Below are 20,346 nucleotides of genomic sequence, written 5' to 3' on the forward strand. Positions count from 1 at the left end.
TTCCTTTTTCTTTCTTCTTATATAACTGTTTTATCTTATATATTTCAATATATACTTTTCTTGGATAATATTTTCTATTATTATCATGACTTCCCGTGTCACAGTTCAACACGATTTTTGTTTTGTGCTTATTTCTGAACTCTGTGAGGTCCAAAAGCGTAAGAAGTTCCAGTATTTCGAGACGATCAAAACGAAAAGTGGCATTGAGAGCTCTAGCAGAATGTTTTAAAAGAAAATTTTTGTTAGCCAATGGCCTTTCTTTGACTTTATCTTGGATGATTATTTTGTCAATTAATGCATCCGATTCTTGCAAAAGCCTTTTATGAGATAAATAAAGGTCATAATTTATTTCTGAAAACCCATCTTGCTCCGCTCTATAAAAACAAGTCCTCAGATTGTCCATAACAATATGTAGTCTGCCAGAAATCACCTCAGTCTCTTCATCTAAGTTCATATGATTGGCCTCTCTCGTTCTGTTGTTCAAGTTCAAGGTGTGGACTAAATTAAATTCTTCTTCTTCCCCAGTAATCTCAACAATGCTTTCATTGTGCTCGGAAGAATCATCATTTGCAATTGAACCTACTAAACTCATTTTGATTAAAATTGCAGCTATGAAAATACTGGAAAAGATATTGTAGATTTTTGGTCGTTAATGGTCCGAACCTTTAATGAAAAGATAAGAAAAATCAATTAGTTTGTTTCTTATCCATTTTCATTTTTATTTTTTTTGATTAAAATCGCCTAAATCGTGTCTATGCATATTCAGGGTACGGGTAAAAACCCGGATTACAAAAGCGGCCAATTTTTAATTCGCGGATTTATCATGTGACTTTCCGCTTCTTTGACACAGGTGGACTAGACCACACGGCCTCTTATTATTTATTGTGTAATGGAGTTATCGTATGAGAGTAAAGTCGGATTGTCCAAAGAAAGAACCAAGCTAATAGTTTAATATAAAACTTATTGTATTGATGTAAATATCTTTTTAGATACTGATAAAAACTTATGGAAATATATGACTATATATATTCAAGCGATTCTCTTTAATAATTCCTTCTTAATTGTTGAACTGTGACACGGGAAGTCATGATAATAATAGAAAATATTATCCAAGAAAAGTATATATTGAAATATATAAGATAAAACAGTTATATAAGAAGAAAGAAAAAGGAAAAGAAAAATTATAAAAGTTGGGGAAGAAACCTTCCTTATATACCCAAGGAAAAGAAAAATTTGCAGTGGTGAAAATTTTTCATTTGGGTTTGTCCCAAAGTTGAGTGGGTTTGTATTACACTTCAACTTTGTAACAAATTAAGGAGGGTAACCACAGTCACATAAGGGCTTAAACCTAATGCGGCTAAAACTAAAATAAACATAGATTGTCAACCATAGTTTCCCACCCAAACTCACGTGCATTATCAACTGCACTAGTCTGCGACAACATTGCATGCTCAACACCTCCCCTTGTCGCAGAATCACCTACTGCCTTCATACCAAGTAGTCCCCTCAATGTCTCAAACTTCACACGACCAAGATTCTTAGTAAACATATCTGCCAACATCACTTGAGTATCAAGATACTCCAGATGAATCACTCCACTGCGAATATAGTGACGCACAACATGATACCGAACATCAATATGCTTGGTGCGACGATGAAACACTGGGTTCTGAGCCAAAGCAATACATCCCTGATTGTCCTCAAACATAGTCACTGGCAACGGAACAGGAATCTTGCAAAGGGACAACAACTGATTAATCCAGAAGCATTCCTTAGACGCATCAGACAATGACATGTACTCAGACTCGACGCTGGACGATGCAGGACTAACTTGCTTTCGACAAGCCCAAGTAATGGGACCACCAGACAGAATGAAAACATACCCAGTAAATGACTTACGGTCCTGCTTGTCCTGTGCATAGTCGGCATCACTATAACCAACAAGCTTGTAGACTTTCTGAGCTCGATATTCAAGACCAAGTTCAGCAGTACCCTTAAGATAACGAAGAGTATGCTTAGCAGCTTCCATATGAATAGACTTAGGACTCTGCATATATCGACAAAGAAAGCTAACAGCAACAGCAAGATCAGGACGAGCACAATTAGCAGCATAAATCAGCTTACCAATAATACTGCGATACATGGAGGCATCGGTAGCAGAGTCAGACTCGGAAAAATCAGAAAGATCACGAGTGGGTAAAGGAGTCTTGACACTTGAACAGTTCTGCATACCAAACTCTTCCAACATATCAAAAATATAACGCGAAACATCCACAGTAATATGGTAAGGTGACTGCTTAACTCTCATGCCAAGGAACTGCTCGACTGGGCCCAAGTCTTTCATCTTAAACATAGATGACAAAGAAGACTTGGTTTTGGCAATGACTTCAGAAGAATTGCCAGAAATAAGTAAATCATCAACATACAGTGCAATAATGACCATGGTAGACCCAGATCCTTTGGTATACACGCCGTAGTCACTTTCATTACGAATAAACCCAAGTTTGACAAGAGCACCATGAATCTTCTCATTCCAACACAAAGGAGCTTGCTTTAAACCATACAAAGACTTCTTCAAATGACACACTTTAGATTCCTGACCTTTGACAACAAAGCCTTTAGGTTGTCTCATATAAATATCTTCTTTGAGATCACCATTAAGAAATGCAGTCTCGACATCCATATGATGAACCTGGAACCCAAACTGAGCAGCAATAGCAAGAACAATCCTCACAGTCTCGTAACGAACAACAGGAGCAAAAGTTTCAGTATAATCAATACCTTCAACTTGCGAAAATCCAATACACACGAGACGAGCTTTGTAACGTTCAATTGAACCGTCAGCTTTGCGCTTAACTTTAAACACCCATTTGCTATTGATAGCCTTGCGACCAGGTGGGAGATCAACCAATTCCCAAGTACCATTGCGTTTAAGAGACGACATTTCAATAACACAGGCTTCAAGCCAAAACTCAGCTTCTTCACTAGACATAGCTTCTTCAAAACTACTAGGATCTGTAAAAACAAGTAAAGCCACATCATCATACTCAAAGCGGAGAGATTTGAGACGACGATAAGAAATACACTCTTCTTCAGCTGGACGTTTTGCAGGTGTTGCAGACACTGGAGATTGTTTCAAAGAATTTTCACAAAGGTGTTTAGAAGGAGGTGAAACAATGTCATCAGAACTCGGGCGTTTGGCAGGAGTTATAGAAGGTAAACGAACAGCAACAACACGAGATCGAGATTTAGGCAAAACAGCTTGAGTATCATCCTTAGTGACAACACTAACACCAGCTTGGTCAAGAGAATTAACAAGATCAGACGAAGGAGATTCTTGACTAAGTGGCACTACTTCCAATTCAACAGAAGGTGGTGGAATGGGAGACGAAGCAATGATAGACGGTTGAAACCCAATATCACCCCCTCGTTGCGAGATCCCAGAATCACCTGAAATATCAGATTCATTAATAGATGGACCAGCTTCAGATAAGTCTAATTGTGAAGGAATATATTCCGAAGAAGAAATAATAGGACTAGAGTCAGGAGAGATAGAGACATCATGATCTGAAGGTGGAAGAATAGGAGAACTAGGAAGAGATGGAACTGAAGCAATAGAAGGAAGAGTAGGAGACTCAAGAGGAGCAGAAGGTGTAGACAAAATGCGACGAACAGAACGAGGCTTATGAACAATAATAGAAGAAGAAGAAGAAGGAGGCGGCGACGGAGAATGAGACGGAGAAGAAGACGGAGACGGAGACGGTAAAGCACAAATAGAACCAGAACCAGAACCAGAACCAGAACCAGAACCAGATGAGGATGCTGGTAAAGATCTATGAGACCCAAAACTAGAACCAGAACTTAAATCAGAACTAGCAATAGAATTAACCCTAACATTAGATCCTAAACCAGTCCCCTTAGAATCAAAACAAGGTCCTGACATGGACCCTGAACCAGAACCAACACTAAACCCAACACCAGTACCATTAATAGACAAGTCCTTATCACTTTTCATAAATGGAAACTTGGACTCATCAAAGTAAACACTCCTGGCTTCAACAATGCTTGAATCAAGAAGAACTCGATAAGCTGTACGATCCAAAGAATACCCAACAAAAACACCAGCTTCAGTATTTGAACTTAACTTAGATTCTCTTTTAGCACCAGGAAGAACAACTGTAGCTTGACAACCAAATACTTTCATATGGTGATAACTAGGAGGTTTACCAGTCCAAAGTTGAAGAGGTGCAACACCACCAGTGGTACGACTAGGAAGACGGTTCCTAATATAATTAGCAGACTTGACAGCTTCACCCCATAAGTATTCAGGAGCATGAGCATATAAAAGCATAGACTTGGCTTTCTCAAATAATGTGCGATTCAATCGCTCAGCAACACCATTTTGTTGAGGAGTATGAGGAACTGTATAAGTATGCTTGATACCCTTAGACACAAAGAACTGCTCCAGGTCTTTGGAAATGTATTCGCCGCCATTATCAGAATGAAAATATGCAACTCGATCACCAGCAGAATCACCAGAAAAATAAGATTCACACCTAGCAATAAAGTTACGAATGGCAAGACTTGCATCACTTTTCCTAACCAACAACTCCACATAAGAGTACCTGGAATAATAATCCATAATGGTTAAGACATAACGATGACCCACAGGGGTAGCGACATGAGGACCGCTCAAATCAGAAACAAATAATTCCAAAGGACGACTAGCTTTTTCTGTGGTACCATTAAATGGCAATGCTGTGGCTTTGCCACCCAAGCAAGCGTCACACTTATGACTATCCACAACCTCAAAATGAGTAGGCTTGACAGAAAGTGACTTAGATAATTTCTTGAGAACGTCCACACTGGCGTGACCAAGTCGCTTGTGCCAAAGATTGGCAGACGACTCAACAGCAAACACCTCATGGACTGGCTTGGAAGGCAAAACAACTCGGAAACGACAAAAGTACAAGTCACCCATGGCAATGGCGTGGACTCGAGTTTTGCCATTTTCAACAGCAGAAATATGGTTAAGGTCTTGAATGAACCTACAACCACCAGCAGTAGCTCGACGAGCAGCAAATAAATTGCGAGGAATCTTAGGAACATATAAAACATCTCGAAGAACAACGCGGTCACAAGGCTGGTCATCTTTACCAAGAAGATCAACGACAATGTCGCCAACCCCCTCAGCAGTAGCAGAACCAAGACCACGAATGGTAGCCGAAGTGGGACGAAGAGAAGAAAAAATATGAGATGTTATTGCAAATGTGACTGGTAGCACCGGTATCATGGATAAAGTCAAAAGAATCAGACCCAACAACTAAGTTGGCCTCAGCAGAAGTAGTAGATTCAGCAACAAAAACGTGATGTACTGAATGACTTAAATCCAAGATTGAAGAAGGATGCCAGACGACAATTAAAATCAAGGAAAACAACATGATGGTAACAAAAGATAAGTAAAAGAATGGAGAAAAACGGGATTTTGGTGTAACAATTGGTTTAACAATAAGTGGAGAAGGTTCAGTAATTGAATCCACCAAAAAATCAAAAGAAGGTAAGACAATATCATCATCAGAACCGACCAACGGTTTAGAATCAGAACAAGAAATAAAAGAAGAACCGACCAACGGTTCAGAATCAAAAGGAACAATATCCGAATCGACCAACGATTCAGAATCAAAACAAATAGGAGCTGAACTGACACACGGTTCAGACTCCAAACAAACAACAGTAGAACCGACATACGGTTCAGAAATAAAACAAGAATCATCAGTGGAACCAACAAACGGTTTACCAACTGAATCAATATCAAGTTCTGAGTTTGAACAATACTCAGAAACTTGACCAACAAAACAATCTTCATCGCCGACACACGGCTCAGAAGAATCAAAAAGTTCGGATTCCAAATCATCAAACGACTCGGAGCAACTGTTACCAAACTTTTCAGAAACAACAGATGTCTCGGACACAAAAGCGGAACTCACAAATGGATCATCATCAACTATCTCAGAAAATTCATCAATAGTCTCAGCAAACCAACCTCTTGAGGTTTTAGCCTCCTTAGATTCCTTGTCATCCTTATTATCTTGGCGAGCAGCCTGAACCTCTTCCCAAGAGACATGACAATTGTTGGAAGTATGACCACGCCTCTTACAACGGAAACATTTAATACCATCACCCTTAGATTTGTTATTGTACTTCTTTGATGAAGCAACGAACGCTTCAGTCGAAAGAGTAGCTGGAGGTCCAGTAATCTTCAACAACTTGGCCCATTTATCAGTGTTCCGGATGAAGTTGTTGATATCAAGGTTGTCAGCATTGTTACTATCAAAGCGGTGCTCCAAGGCGTACTGGATGAAGCGCTCACAATTGGGACCCATTGAGGCCAAAGCGTTGAAGGCCACAACCGAATCAGGCGACAATGATTGGTAGATGGAACGCCATGTAGCAACATAAGAACGAACAGAAGAAACAAACTTTGGACCAACATCAATATTGCCAGCATAGAGGGATTTCATAAGAGAGATGACATCGGCGGGTTGAAGTTGACTATACTCCTGATGAAGATAAAGCCAGAGGTCACGGCCTCTAATGGCCACATCATTAACATGTTCGATCAACTCAGGAGAAATATTGTTGAGGATGACATCATGGACGACGGTATCAAGCGAGGCGGTGAGGTCTTCGAGGGATTCATTAGCAGCTGGATTGACAGTACCAGCTTCGACATAAAGATGGACACCATTATTCATAGCACGAAGACCCAAAAGAATTTTGGTAGCCCAGACATGATAGTTGAGAGGAGGAGTTTTCAGAGGAAGTAAGATTAATATAAGCCGAAGTGCGGCCCATAACCTGTTGAACTGTGACACGGGAAGTCATGATAATAATAGAAAATATTATCCAAGAAAAGTATATATTGAAATATATAAGATAAAACAGTTATATAAGAAGAAAGAAAAAGGAAAAGAAAAATTATAAAAGTTGGGGAAGAAACCTTCCTTATATACCCAAGGAAAAGAAAAATTTGCAGTGGTGAAAATTTTTCATTTGGGTTTGTCCCAAAGTTGAGTGGGTTTGTATTACACTTCAACTTTGTAACAAATTAAGGAGGGTAACCACAGTCACATAAGGGCTTAAACCTAATGCGGCTAAAACTAAAATAAACATAGATTGTCAACCATAGTTTCCCACCCAAACTCACGTGCATTATCAACTGCACTAGTCTGCGACAACATTGCATGCTCAACATTAATCACTTCTTAATCTTAATCTAGATTAATGTATTTTTATCCTCAAGCATTTATCGATAATTATTTATTTTGATTGCATGTTTGATCTTTAAGCATTTATAATTATTTGTCTTGGTTGATTGCAAGTTTGATCTTTAAGACATTTATAATTATTTGTCTTGGTTGTTGCTTGTTAATCTTTTACAACTTTCCCTCCTTTCATAAAGGCTCGTCCCGAGCTTTGATTCTAACCATGTAAGCTTTGAATAATGGTATCCTTTTTTCGGCAGGCATAGTATTCCAAAAACTTGTTGAAATGGCGACGCAATGTCCAGGTAGGCTATCTGTGAACTGTAGATAGACAAGACCATTTTGCATAGCGGCTACGCTAGCAATGCGGTTCAAGTTCTTCTTAACATAATCCTCAGTAGGTCTAATCTCAGCAGGGTATTCATCAGATTTGACATATTTGCGTAATTTCGAAACATTAAAAACACGGTTGTTCTTAACAGTAGTGGGTAAATCCAATTCAAACGCATTTCCTCCCCCAATTGCTTTAACGGCGGTGTATGGACCGACGAAAAGTGGCAGCATCCTATTGCTAGGGCTCTGAAAACTAGTGTGGTGGATAAGAACAGAATCACCAACTTTAATTTCCACAGGACGACGATGCTTGTCAGCTTGTCGTTGTTGACTCAACTGTGAGAAACTCATGTACTCTTGAGTACGTAACAGAATAGCTTTCAGTTTGACTTGTAGACTTTCCACATTTGAGGGTGTACGAGCATCCGATGGTGGACGGATCATTGCAGGTTGGCGAGGTAGAAAGCCAAGATCAGCGACAAATGGAGATGTCTTAATAGTAGACTGTGGTGCGGAATTGTAAGCAAATTCTACTTGGTCAAGATAATAAAACCTTTTGGGATGGGGGAGGACTAGCTTTGAAGTTTGAGTTTCTAATGTAAGCTGTCAAGTCTGCTAAGACTTTTAATTCAGCTTCACATCCTTCGGAACAAACTGGTATGTTGGCAATGGTTAATTGTCTAACGGTAAATCCAGAACGGTCAGCGAGATCAATTTGACGATGAACAGGGAGATCGGCGAATGTCTCATAAGAGCTGGCGTTGTTCTTTGAATGGGTCTCAGATGTTGAGTGGGCAACAGAACTTCCAGTGCTGGCTGACTCGAAGGATGAGGGTCCTTCATTGACTCCTGTAGTGTTTCCGTGATTAGACATAGCGGAGAAGACTAAAAGCAAGAGTTAATAAGTAAATACGATTGATAAGCTGAAAGCTGAAGGAGTATTTAATAAAACAGTTTTGCGTAAATTTAGAGTGTATATAAGAATTATATAAATGATAAAAATAATAAAATAATAAAATAATAAAAGTTCGCTATCATACCTAAAAGCAAGAGTTAATAAGTAAATACGATTGATAAGCTGAAAGCTGAAGGAGTATTTAATAAAAACAGTTTTGCGTAAATTTAGAGTAGCGAGAAAAAGAAGAGAAAGAAAAACAAGAAAGGTTTCTGTAATGAAGAAAATTTAAAAGAGCATCTTGAAAATTTTCTTTAGCAATAGGGAGTCTTGATTGTAACAATTATTGTAACTCCAATGGTAATGGGCTAGTAGTTGCTAGTGAATAATGTAACAATGTAGAGAGTGTAATTGGGAAAAAAAAAATATTATGGGATAATGTTGAAATACACGATAGTACCATGACATATATTCCAACAGCCCCCCTGCAACAATAGCCCGTTATCAAGATTCAATCTCTTGATCTTTGCGTCGTCGAGTCTTCAAAAAATGACTGCGGTGTAACGATGGAGGTATTATTTGACGAGACGAGCACTGCATCAAGTCCATTTCCCCCCTCAACTTGAGGACGGGTACTCATACCCAGAAGATTCCTCAAATATAAAAACTGCGGCTTAGCCAGAGCTTTGGTAAAAATGTCTGCCACATTATCTGCTGAAGTAACAGCTTCAAGACGGGTATCGCCGGCTTTGACATGGTCTCTGGTGCGCATGTACTTGGTATCAATATGTTTAGTCCGCTCGTGATGTTTGCTGTCCTTCATGAGATCCAGGACACCTTTGTTGTCCTCCATGATGACAGTCGTTGGTTGAGATTCACCAAGTTCTTCCAAAAGATCTCGGAAGTAAACTGCCTCACACGTGGCAGAAAAAGCTGTTGAACTGTGACACGGGAAGTCATGATAATAATAGAAAATATTATCCAAGAAAAGTATATATTGAAATATATAAGATAAAACAGTTATATAAGAAGAAAGAAAAAGGAAAAGAAAAATTATAAAAGTTGGGGAAGAAACCTTCCTTATATACCCAAGGAAAAGAAAAATTTGCAGTGGTGAAAATTTTTCATTTGGGTTTGTCCCAAAGTTGAGTGGGTTTGTATTACACTTCAACTTTGTAACAAATTAAGGAGGGTAACCACAGTCACATAAGGGCTTAAACCTAATGCGGCTAAAACTAAAATACACATAGGTTATCAACCATAGTTTCCCACCCAAACTCACGTGCATTATCAACTGCACTAGTCTGCGACAACATTGCATGCTCAACACCTCCCCTTGTCGCAGAATCACCTACTGCCTTCATACCAAGTAGTCCCCTTAATGTCTCAAACTTCACACGACCAAGATTCTTAGTGAACATATCTGCCAACATCACTTGAGTATCAAGATACTCCAGATGAATTACTCCACTGCGAATATAGTGACGCACAACATGATAACGAACATCAATATGCTTGGTACGACGATGAAACACTGGGTTCTGAGCCAAAGCAATACATCCCTGATTGTCCTCAAACATAGTCACTGGCAACGGAACAGGAATCTTGCAAAGAGACAACAACTGATTAATCCAGAAGCATTCCTTAGACGCATCAGACAATGACATATACTCAGACTCGACGCTGGACGATGCAGGACTAACTTGCTTTCGACAGGCCCAAGTAATGGGACCACCAGACAGAATGAAAACATACCCAGTAAAGGACTTACGGTCCTGCTTGTCCTGAGCATAGTCGGCATCACTATAGCCAACAAGCTTGTAGACTTTCTGAGCTCGATATTCAAGACCAAGTTCAGCAGTACCCTTAAGATAACGAAGAGTATGCTTAGCAGCTTCCATATGAATAGACTTAGGACTCTGCATATATCGACAAAGAAAACTAACAGCAACAGCAAGATCAGGACGAGCACAATTAGCAGCATAAATCAGCTTACCAATAATACTGCGATACATGGAGGCATCGGTAGCAGAGTCAGACTCGGAAAAATCAGAAAGATCACGAGTGGGTAAAGGAGTCTTGACACTTGAACAATTCTGCATACCAAACTCTTCCAACATATCAAAATATAACGCGAAACATCCACAGTAATATGGTAAGGTGACTGCTTAACTCTCATGCCAAGGAACTGCTCGACTGGGCCCAAGTCTTTCATCTTAAACATAGATGACAAAGAAGACTTGGTTTTGGCAATGACTTCAGAAGAATTGCCAGAAATAAGTAAATCATCAACATACAGTGCAATAATGACCATGGTAGACCCAGATCCTTTGGTATACACACCGTAGTCACTTTCATTACGAATAAACCCAAGTTTGACAAGAGCACCATGAATCTTCTCATTCCAACACAAAGGAGCTTGCTTTAAACCATATAAAGACTTCTTCAAATGACACACTTTAGATTCCTGACCTTTGACAACAAAGCCTTTAGGTTGTCTCATATAAATATCTTCTTTGAGATCACCATTAAGAAATGCAGTCTCGACATCCATATGATGAACCTGGAACCCAAACTGAGCAGCAATAGCAAGAACAATCCTTACAGTCTCGTAACGAACAACGGGAGCAAAAGTTTCAGTATAATCAATACCTTCAACTTGCGAAAATCCAATACACACGAGACGAGCTTTGTAACGTTCAATTGAACCGTCAGCTTTGCGCTTAACTTTAAATACCCATTTGCTATTGATAGCCTTGCGACCAGGTGGGAGATCAACCAATTCCCAAGTACCATTGCGTTTAAGAGACGACATTTCAATAACACAGGCTTCAAGCCAAAACTCAGCTTCTTCACTAGACATAGCTTCTTCAAAACTACTAGGATCTGTAAAAACAAGTAAAGCCACATCATCATACTCAAAGCGGAGAGATTTGAGACGACGATAAGAAATACACTCTTCTTCAGCTGGACGTTTTGCAGGTGTTGCAGACACTGGAGATTGTTTCAAAGAATTTTCACAAAGGTGTTTAGAAGGAGGTGAAACAATGTCATCAGAACTCGGGCGTTTGGCAGGAGTTATAGAAGGTAAACGAACAGCAACAACACGAGATCGAGATTTAGGCAAAACAGCTTGAGTATCATCCTTAGTGACAACACTAACACCAGCTTGGTCAAGAGAATTAACAAGATCAGACGAAGGATATTCTTGACTAAGTGGCACTACTTCCAATTCAACAGAAGGTGGTGGAGTGGGAGACGAAGCAATGATAGACGGTTGAAACCCAATATCACCCCCTCGTTGCGAGATCCCAGAATCACCTGAAATATCAGATTCATTAATAGATGGACCAGCTTCAGATAAGTCTAATTGTGAAGGAATATATTCCGAAGAAGAAATAATAGGACTAGAGTCAGGAGAGATAGAGACATCATGATCTGAAGGTGGAAGAATAGGAGAACTAGGAAGAGATGGAACTGAAGCAATAGAAGGAAGAGTAGGAGACTCAAGAGGAGCAGAAGGTGTAGACAAAATGCGACGAACAGAACGAGGCTTATGAACAATAATAGAAGAAGAAGAAGAAGGAGGCGGCGACGGAGAATGAGACGGAGAAGAAGACGGAGACGGAGACGGTAAAGCACAAATAGAACCAGAACCAGAACCAGAACCAGATGAGGATGCTGGTAAAGATCTATGAGACCCAAAACTAGAACCAGAACTTAAATCAGAACTAGCAATAGAATTAACCCTAACATTAGATCCTAAACCAGTCCCCTTAGAATCAAAACAAGGTCCTGACATGGACCCTGAACCAGAACCAACACTAAACCCAACACCAGTACCATTAATAGACAAGTCCTTATCACTTTTCATAAATGGAAACTTGGACTCATCAAAGTAAACACTCCTGGCTTCAACAATGCTTGAATCAAGAAGAACTCGATAAGCTGTACGATCCAAGGAATACCCAACAAAAACACCAGCTTAAGTATTTGAACTTAACTTAGATTCTCTTTTAGCACCAGGAAGAACAACTGTAGCTTGACAACCAAATACTTTCATATGGTGATAACTAGGAGGTTTACCAGTCCAAAGTTGAAGAGGTGCAACACCACCAGTGGTACGACTAGGAAGACGGTTCCTAATATAATTAGCAGACTTGACAGCTTCACCCCATAAGTATTCAGGAGCATGAGCATATAAAAGCATAGACTTGGCTTTCTCAAATAATGTGCGATTCAATCGCTCAGCAACACCATTTTGTTGAGGAGTATGAGGAACTGTATAAGTATGCTTGATACCCTTAGACACAAAGAACTGCTCCAGGTCTTTGGAAATGTATTCGCCGCCATTATCAGAATGAAAATATGCAACTCGATCACCAGCAGAATCACCAGAAAAAATAAGATTCACACCTAGCAATAAAGTTACGAATGGCAAGACTTGCATCACTTTTCCTAACCAACAACTCCACATAAGAGTACCTGGAATAATAATCCATAATGGTTAAGACATAACGATGACCCACAGGGGTAGCGACATGAGGACCGCTTAAATCAGAAACAAATAACTCCAAAGGACGACTAGCTTTTTTCTGTGGTACCATTAAATGGCAATGCTGTGGCTTTGCCACCCAAACAAGCGTCACACTTATGACTATCCACAACCTCAAAATGAGTAGGCTTGACAGAAAGTGACTTTAGATAATTTCTTGAGAACGTCCACACTGGCGTGACCAAGTCGCTTGTGCCAAAGATTGGCAGACGACTCAACAGCAAACACCTCATGGACTGGCTTGGAAGGCAAAACAACTCGGAAACGACAAAAGTACAAGTCACCCATGGCAATGGCGTGGACTCGAGTTTCGCCATTTTCGACAGCAGAAATATGGTTAAGGTCTTGAATGAACCGACAACCACCAGCAGTAGCTCGACGAGCAGCAAATAAATTGCGAGGAATCTTAGGAACATATAAAACATCTCGAAGAACAACGCGGTCACAAGGCTGGTCATCTTTACCAAGAAGATCAACGACAATGTCGCCAACCCCCTCAGCAGTAGCAGAACCAAGACCACGAATGGTAGCCGAAGTGGGACGAAGAGAAGAAAAATATGAGATGTTATTGCAAATGTGACTGGTAACACCGGTATCATGGATAAAGTCAAAAGAATCAGACCCAACAACTAAGTTGGCCTCAGCAGAAGTAGTAGATTCAGCAACAAAAACGTGATGGACTGAATGACTTAAATCCAAGATTGAAAAAGGATGCCAGACGACAATTAAAATCAAGGAAAACAACATGATGGTAACAAAAGATAAGTAAAAGAATGGAGAAAAACGGGATTTTGGTGTAACAATAGGTTTAACAATAGGCGGAGAAGGTTCAGTAATTGAATCCACCAAAAAATCAAAACAAGGTAAGACAATATCATCATCAGAACCGACCAACGGTTTAGAATCAGAACAAAAAATAAAAGAAGAACCGACCAACGGTTCAGAATCAAAAGGAACAATATCCGAATCGACCAACGATTCAGAATCAAAACAAATAGGAGCTGAATTGACACACGGTTCAGACTCCAAACAAACAACAGTAGAACCGACATACGGTTCAGAAATAAAACAAGAATCATCAGTGGAACCAACAAACGGTTTACCAACTGAATCAATATCAAGTCCTGAGTTTGAACAATACTCAGAAACTTGACTAACAAAACAATCTTCATCGCCGACACACGGCTCAGAAGAATCAAAAAGTTCGGATTCCAAATCATCAAACGACTCGGAACAACTGTTACCAAACTTTTCAGAAACAACAGATGTCTCGGACACAAAAGCGGAACTCACAAATGGATCATCATCAACTATCTCAGAAAATTCATCAATAGTCTCAGCAAACCAACCTCTTGAGGTTTTAGCCTCCTTAGATTCCTTGTCATCCTTATTATCTTGGCGAGCAGCCTGAACCTCTTCCCAAGAGACATGACAATTGTTGGAAGTATGACCACGCCTCTTACAACGGAAACATTTGATACCATCACCCTTAGATTTGTTATTGTACTTCTTTGATGAAGCAACGAACGCTTCAGTCGAAAGAGTAGCTGGAGGGCCAGTAATCTTCAACAACTTGGCCCATTTATCAGTGTTCGGATGAAGTTGTTAATATCAAGGTTGTCAGTATTGTTGTTACTATCAAAGCGGTGCTCCAAGGCATACTGGATGAAGCGCTCACAATTGGGACCCATTGAAGCCAAAGCGTTGAAGGCCACGACCGAATCAGGCGACAATGATTGGTAGATGGAACGCCAGGTAGCAACATAAGAGCGAACAGAAGAAACAAACTTTGGACCAACATCAATATTGCCAGCATAGAGGGATTTCATAAGTGAGATGACATCGGCGGGTTGGAGTTGACTATACTCCTGATGAAGGTAAAGCCAGAGGTCACGGCCTCTAATGGCCACATCATTAACATGTTCGATCAACTCAGGAGAAATATTGTTGAGGATGACATCATGGACGACGGTATCAAGCGAGGCGGTGAGGTCTTCAAGGGATTCATTGGCAGCTGGATTGACAGTACCAGCTTCGACATAAAGATGGACACCATTATTCATAGCACGAAGACCCAAAAGAATTTTGGTAGCCCAGACATGATAGTTGAGAGGAGTGAGTTTTTCAGAGGAAGTAAGATTAATATAAGCCGAAGTGCGGCCCATAACCTGTTGAACTGTGACACGGGAAGTCATGATAATAATAGAAAATATTATCCAAGAAAAGTATATATTGAAATATATAAGATAAAACAGTTATATAAGAAGAAAGAAAAAGGAAAAGAAAAAATTATAAAAGTTGGGGAAGAAACCTTCCTTATATACCCAAGGAAAAGAAAAATTTGCAGTGGTGAAAATTTTTTCATTTGGGTTGTCCCAAAGTTGAGTGGGTTTGTATTACACTTCAACTTTGTAACAAATTAAGGAGGGTAACCACAGTCACATAAGGGCTTAAACCTAATGCGGCTAAAACTAAAATAAACATAGGTTATCAACCATAGTTTCCCACCCAAACTCACGTGCATTATCAACTGCACTAGTCTGCGACAACATTGCATGCTCAACAAAAGCGGCAATCAGCTCAGCCTCGGTTGTGGAAGTTGCTGTCAGCTTCTGTTTGGCCGACTTCCAAGAGAAGGTTGAAGGACCGTGAGAGAATGCAAAGCCTGAGATAGACTTCCTGTCAGGATCGTTTGCCCAATCGGCATCTGACCAGCCTCTCAGAAGCCGCGGAGAGGCGCCTGGTACATTTTTGTGATAGACAATTGCCAGGTCCTTGGTGCCTTTGAGGTAGCTCAGAACATGATAAGCTCTATCCATATGAATGGCTCTAGGGTCACTCGAATACTGAGCAAGCTTGCCTGTAGCATAGGCAATGTCTGGACGAGCCGTCTGAGCAGCAAACTGTAGCTTGCCAAGAATGCTGCGATATAGCGATTGGTTAGCTGGACGAGCATCGAGGCCCTGTGGGAAATCAAGGCCATGTTTCTTGGGCAACGGTATCGACTTAGCTGTTTGATTACTCAATTTGAAAACCTCAATCATGTCAGCAATATAATGTTCCAGATCCAGAGATATTGTCCTGTCGGAGTCTTGGACTCTGATTCCCAAGAATTTGTTAACACCACCTTCATCTTTGATGGCAAAGTAACCAGATAGGCCCTTGAAAAACCGCTCGAATTCTCCCGGTACGTTTGACGCCGTTAAGATGTCGTCAACATAAAGACCTATAATACTGAAGTCTTTGCCATTAATCTTGTAAAAGAGACAGGGTTCTTTCTTGGCAGCTTTGTAACCTAGAGCTTCCAACTTGTCAACAAGCTTCTTGTTCCAACACAGAGGGGCTTGCTTCAGTCCATATAAGCTTTTATTCAGCTTCCAGACCATGCCAGGAGGGGTATTATGGTCAATTCCTGTTGGTGGCTTGACATAGATGTCTTCTTCTAGATCTCCATTCAAGAAAGCATTTTTAACATCGACGTGGTGCATTTCGCAGTTCTTCGCCGCACTCAGGGCGAAAATGAGACGAACAGTGCTGAATCTCATTACCGGTGCAAAGGTGTCAACATAGTCAACACCAAACTTTTGACGAAACCCCTGAACAACAAGACGAGCCTTGTACTTGTCAATTGAACCATCCGTGTTGAGTTTCTTCTTCAGCACCCATTTGGTGCCAAGTGCTTTGCGACCCGCCGGGAGGGGCACAACTTGGTATACATGATTGCCATCAATGGCAGCAAATTCCGAATAGGCCGCATCGAACCAGAAGCGCTTATCTTCTCTGTTGTTGGCTTCCGCAAGTGACCGTGGGTCCCTTTTTTAGCTTCTTGCCAGGGTCGAGCAGCGCCACTCCCACATTCGGAAATCGAATGAAGGCAGGACGGTCCTTAAGATCTGCCCAATCTCTGTCGCTGATGAGAGCTCTAACATTCTCCACATCAGGAGCCGTAAAGCAGAGACCTGGTTTGCTAGATTCTAACACTTTGATGTCATTCCTCAAGATTGGAAGCTTAATGTTAATAGCGCTGAGTGTGTCAAGTCTTCCAGACGCCATGCGGGCTTTCACAGTTGGTTCTTCAGAGTTCGAGTAGATGCAGCCAATGCCAATGACATCGTCGACAGCCCCGGCAGACGGATCTCCTGATGGGCTTGCCGATTCATCAACAAAAATAATTTCATCATCAGCAGGCGAAGAAACAAAAGTTTCATGTAAGAAGTCAATGCCGTCAGCTAAGTGTTCTGATGAGCCCTGAGAGTCAGAATTGTAGGGTGCTGCAATTGAGATTTCATCGCTTGTAGCCTCAACATCAGCTTCGGTTGTGGAGGCGGGAGAGTGGGACTGCGAGTCAGTGCTAACGACTGAGTCCTCATCTACTGATGCTGACGTAGCAGGGACATTGTGTGTTGCCGAGTGAGTGTGAGAAAGAAAGGGAACCGCATCGGGAGTGGGGTTGAATCTAAGATTCGGTGTACCCTGGAGGTGGCCGTGTGGGGCTCTCAGTGTTGAACCCTCACGAGCTGGCAGACCATGCAGCAGTGACCTAGATTCCGAGTCCAAAGCTGACTCAGAGTTCGAGAGTTTCAGTTTGTCACTGTGCCGGTCGGAAGAGCGAGAGCCCCAAAGTAAGCCCGATGCTGTAGTGGTTGGGCTTGTAGAGCGATTTCTTTTCGCAGATTTCTTAAAGCTCCTTAGTCGATTCTTGAGATGGCCTCAGCTGCACTGCGTAAGATATTGCGTTGTGCTATCGACAGCATGCGATTCGATGACGAGGGAGGAGTGGTTTGGTGATCACGACGAGAAGAAGAACTTTCTAATGTGGGAGACGTCACAGCAGAGGAGGTTGGTGATGTAACCACTGGCTCCGAATGTGCAGATGATTCCGAGGACAAAGAAGCAGAGGTAGAGGGTGTTGTGGGAGAACCATTTGAGGCTTCATTTTCCAATCTTGGTGAGGAGTTTGAAGTCGAATTTTCTGAGACTACTTTCTGTGATAAATTAGTAGCCGAAGAAAAATTTTTAGATTTCGTGGTGGTGGAGAAAATTTTATTTTGCAAAGCCGCGCCACTTACTAGTGGAAGGTTATCAGTAGGCCGGGTAATTAGATTTGTGCGATTTAGAATTAATGAAGAATTTTCTTTTCGCGCCAGCCGCTGAAGTGCACTGTTAGGAACATAATAGCCATTTTGCTCAATCAAATCAGCTAATCTTTTGTTAACAACAACTGTGTCCCGAGAGGCTTCTCGATGACGGTGTCTGGACGACGGAGCAGGCACTCTCGCAGCACCCGCAGCACCCGCAGCACCCGCAGTACCCGCAGCAGACCTAGTAATTCTTCCAGTATTAGCAAGAGGCTGTTGGGCTTCTGCCGGAGCTGAGTGTTGGCTTGTTTGTCGAACAACTACTTGCCCAGCAGTTTGCGAATCATGTTCAGAAGAAGACGGAGGAGGAGCTGCCAACAACAACCGTCTCGAAGGTGGAGCCGGAAGTGGCATATGTCGATTTTGTTGCACGGAGCTGTGCCGCACGTCGCTTGTATTGTCCCCAAAGCTTGTAGCATCCCCTGCTCGCCCATACTCTAGCAGGAGCCTCTGAGTAGATGGTGCAGGCGGTAAGCGTGGGCGATCATTCTCAGCAGTGTCTCTCAGTTCACTGCCACTTCCAGATGCAGCAGTAGTAACAGTATCAGAACCACCAGCTCCCAGCAACAGCCTCTCAGAGGAGGGCGCTGGGGTAGCTCCGGTAGCTCCTGCCGTATACCTGAGGAGCCAGCCACTTGGCTCCGCCTACCGGCATGTAAACGACGATTTTCTGGCTGACCAGCACGTTCCAGCGCAGATTTTAATCTCGCTAAATTTAGATGCCTCTTCCTACTACCGCCCGCCTCAGCCATTCTGGCAGACCGATTTGCAGACGTCGTAGTTTCTACTAGCTCGGTGGTGGCCCGTACAAGTTCCGCCGCCGCCAAAACCAGTTGATTGCTGGCAGGATTATTTGTGCTTGTAGCAGTACCTTGAGTGTCACCTAAATCTTGCGGCACCCCGACATCTCTCGCAGGAGCTTCCTCCAACTTAGTAGAGGAATCCATGACAACGTCGCTAGACGAAAATTCAGAATCTGATGAGTCTTCCAATTCGTCGAAACCCAGTATATGTTCCACAGACCCATCCATGTCTTCATCATTGGTTTCTGAGTCAACCGCATCCTGATTGTCATCACCAGATTGGCTAGCGGTTTCAACAGCTGAAGCCTCGCGGGTAAGTTCAGCAGTTCCAGACAGCGCAAGATCCACACTGTCATCCTCATCCAAAATGTGTAGTTGTTTGGGAAGAGTCACCGGACTTGTTTGATGAGCCACCACTGAGGGCGACTGAGTTCCTGGAGCAAAGGCTTTCTGGAGCTTTACCATATGTTCAGAAAATGAATTTTCGTGAGAAAAATCTTCGTTAGTATCTTCGGAACCAGGGCGACCAGCTACGTTGGAGTTCACCGATCTCAAATCAGCATCATCAACAGCAGAATCTTCGAGCAATATATGGTCCTCAGACTGAAGTGTATCTTTGTCGTCAGCAACACTAATTGATTCATCTGCAACCAGCTCCACATCAACATCTTCCAACGGTTGAAAAGAGTTTACAGTTATAGGTGTCGATGATGTAGAAGTAGAATCCTGGTCCTCCAATCTGCTGGATCTGTGGCTCCTTCCCTCAGAGCCCACATAAGTCCAGCCAAAGTTACCACCACCACCACCACCAGAGAGTGAAGTGGGAGAGTAGTCGTCAGAGTCAGATTCATCTTCACTTTCTGATTCATCAGTGGAAGAGTCACTGTAGTCAGGGTCACGATTTCCAATCTCACTGTAGTCAATGAGAATGTCACCCTCGTAAATTGGCTTTTCGCCAAAAAACTTAACGCCAGGCAAGACATGGTCACGAAAGTGTTGGAATATATGTCATGGTACTATCGTGTATTTCAACATTATCCCATAATATTTTTTTTCCCAATTACACTCTTTACATTGTTACATTATTCACTAGCAACTACTAGCCCATTACCATTGGAGTTACAATAATTGTTACAATCAAGACTCCCTATTGCTAAAGAAAATTTTTCAAGATGCTCTTTTAAATTTTCTTCATTACAGAAACCTTTCTTGTTTTCTTTCACTTCTTTTTCTCGCTACTCTAAATTTACGCAAAACTGTTTTTTATTAAATACTCTTTCAGCTTTCAGCTTATCAATCGTATTTACTTATTAACTCTTGCTTTTAGGTATGATAGCGAACTTTTATTATTTTATTA

The 20,346-nt window shown here is 41.5% G+C and overlaps 3 protein-coding genes across 3 annotated transcripts; all 3 read right to left on the reverse strand.

Annotated features, from left to right (window-relative positions):
- Nucleotides 1-1,363: 1,363 nt before the first annotated feature.
- SAPINGB_P005379 (uncharacterized protein) lies at nucleotides 1,364-12,943 on the reverse strand (the record flags this gene model as incomplete). Its single annotated transcript, XM_032000093.1, has 8 exons — nucleotides 1,364-5,323; nucleotides 5,376-6,858; nucleotides 7,588-8,170; nucleotides 8,250-8,483; nucleotides 9,136-9,426; nucleotides 9,776-10,532; nucleotides 10,598-12,477; nucleotides 12,568-12,943. 8 exons carry the CDS (start codon nucleotides 12,941-12,943, stop codon nucleotides 1,364-1,366), a joined length of 9,564 nt encoding a protein of 3,187 aa, XP_031855984.1.
- A 219-nt stretch (nucleotides 12,944-13,162) lies between these two features.
- SAPINGB_P005380 (uncharacterized protein) lies at nucleotides 13,163-15,243 on the reverse strand (the record flags this gene model as incomplete). Its single annotated transcript, XM_032000094.1, has 2 exons — nucleotides 13,163-14,595; nucleotides 14,727-15,243. The coding sequence occupies 2 exons, from the start codon at nucleotides 15,241-15,243 to the stop codon at nucleotides 13,163-13,165; spliced, it is 1,950 nt and encodes a 649-aa protein (XP_031855985.1).
- A 276-nt stretch (nucleotides 15,244-15,519) lies between these two features.
- SAPINGB_P005381 (uncharacterized protein) lies at nucleotides 15,520-20,103 on the reverse strand (the record flags this gene model as incomplete). Its single annotated transcript, XM_032000095.1, has 6 exons — nucleotides 15,520-16,838; nucleotides 16,930-17,682; nucleotides 17,769-18,033; nucleotides 18,118-18,831; nucleotides 18,996-19,952; nucleotides 20,101-20,103. The coding sequence occupies 6 exons, from the start codon at nucleotides 20,101-20,103 to the stop codon at nucleotides 15,520-15,522; spliced, it is 4,011 nt and encodes a 1,336-aa protein (XP_031855986.1).
- Nucleotides 20,104-20,346: the final 243 nt, after the last annotated feature.

The sequence above is a fragment of the Magnusiomyces paraingens genome (genome assembly GCF_902498895.1).
Source record: "Magnusiomyces paraingens strain CBS 517.90 genome assembly, contig: contig4, whole genome shotgun sequence".
In the NCBI taxonomy this organism is placed as follows: Eukaryota; Fungi; Ascomycota; class Dipodascomycetes; order Dipodascales; family Dipodascaceae; genus Magnusiomyces; species Magnusiomyces paraingens.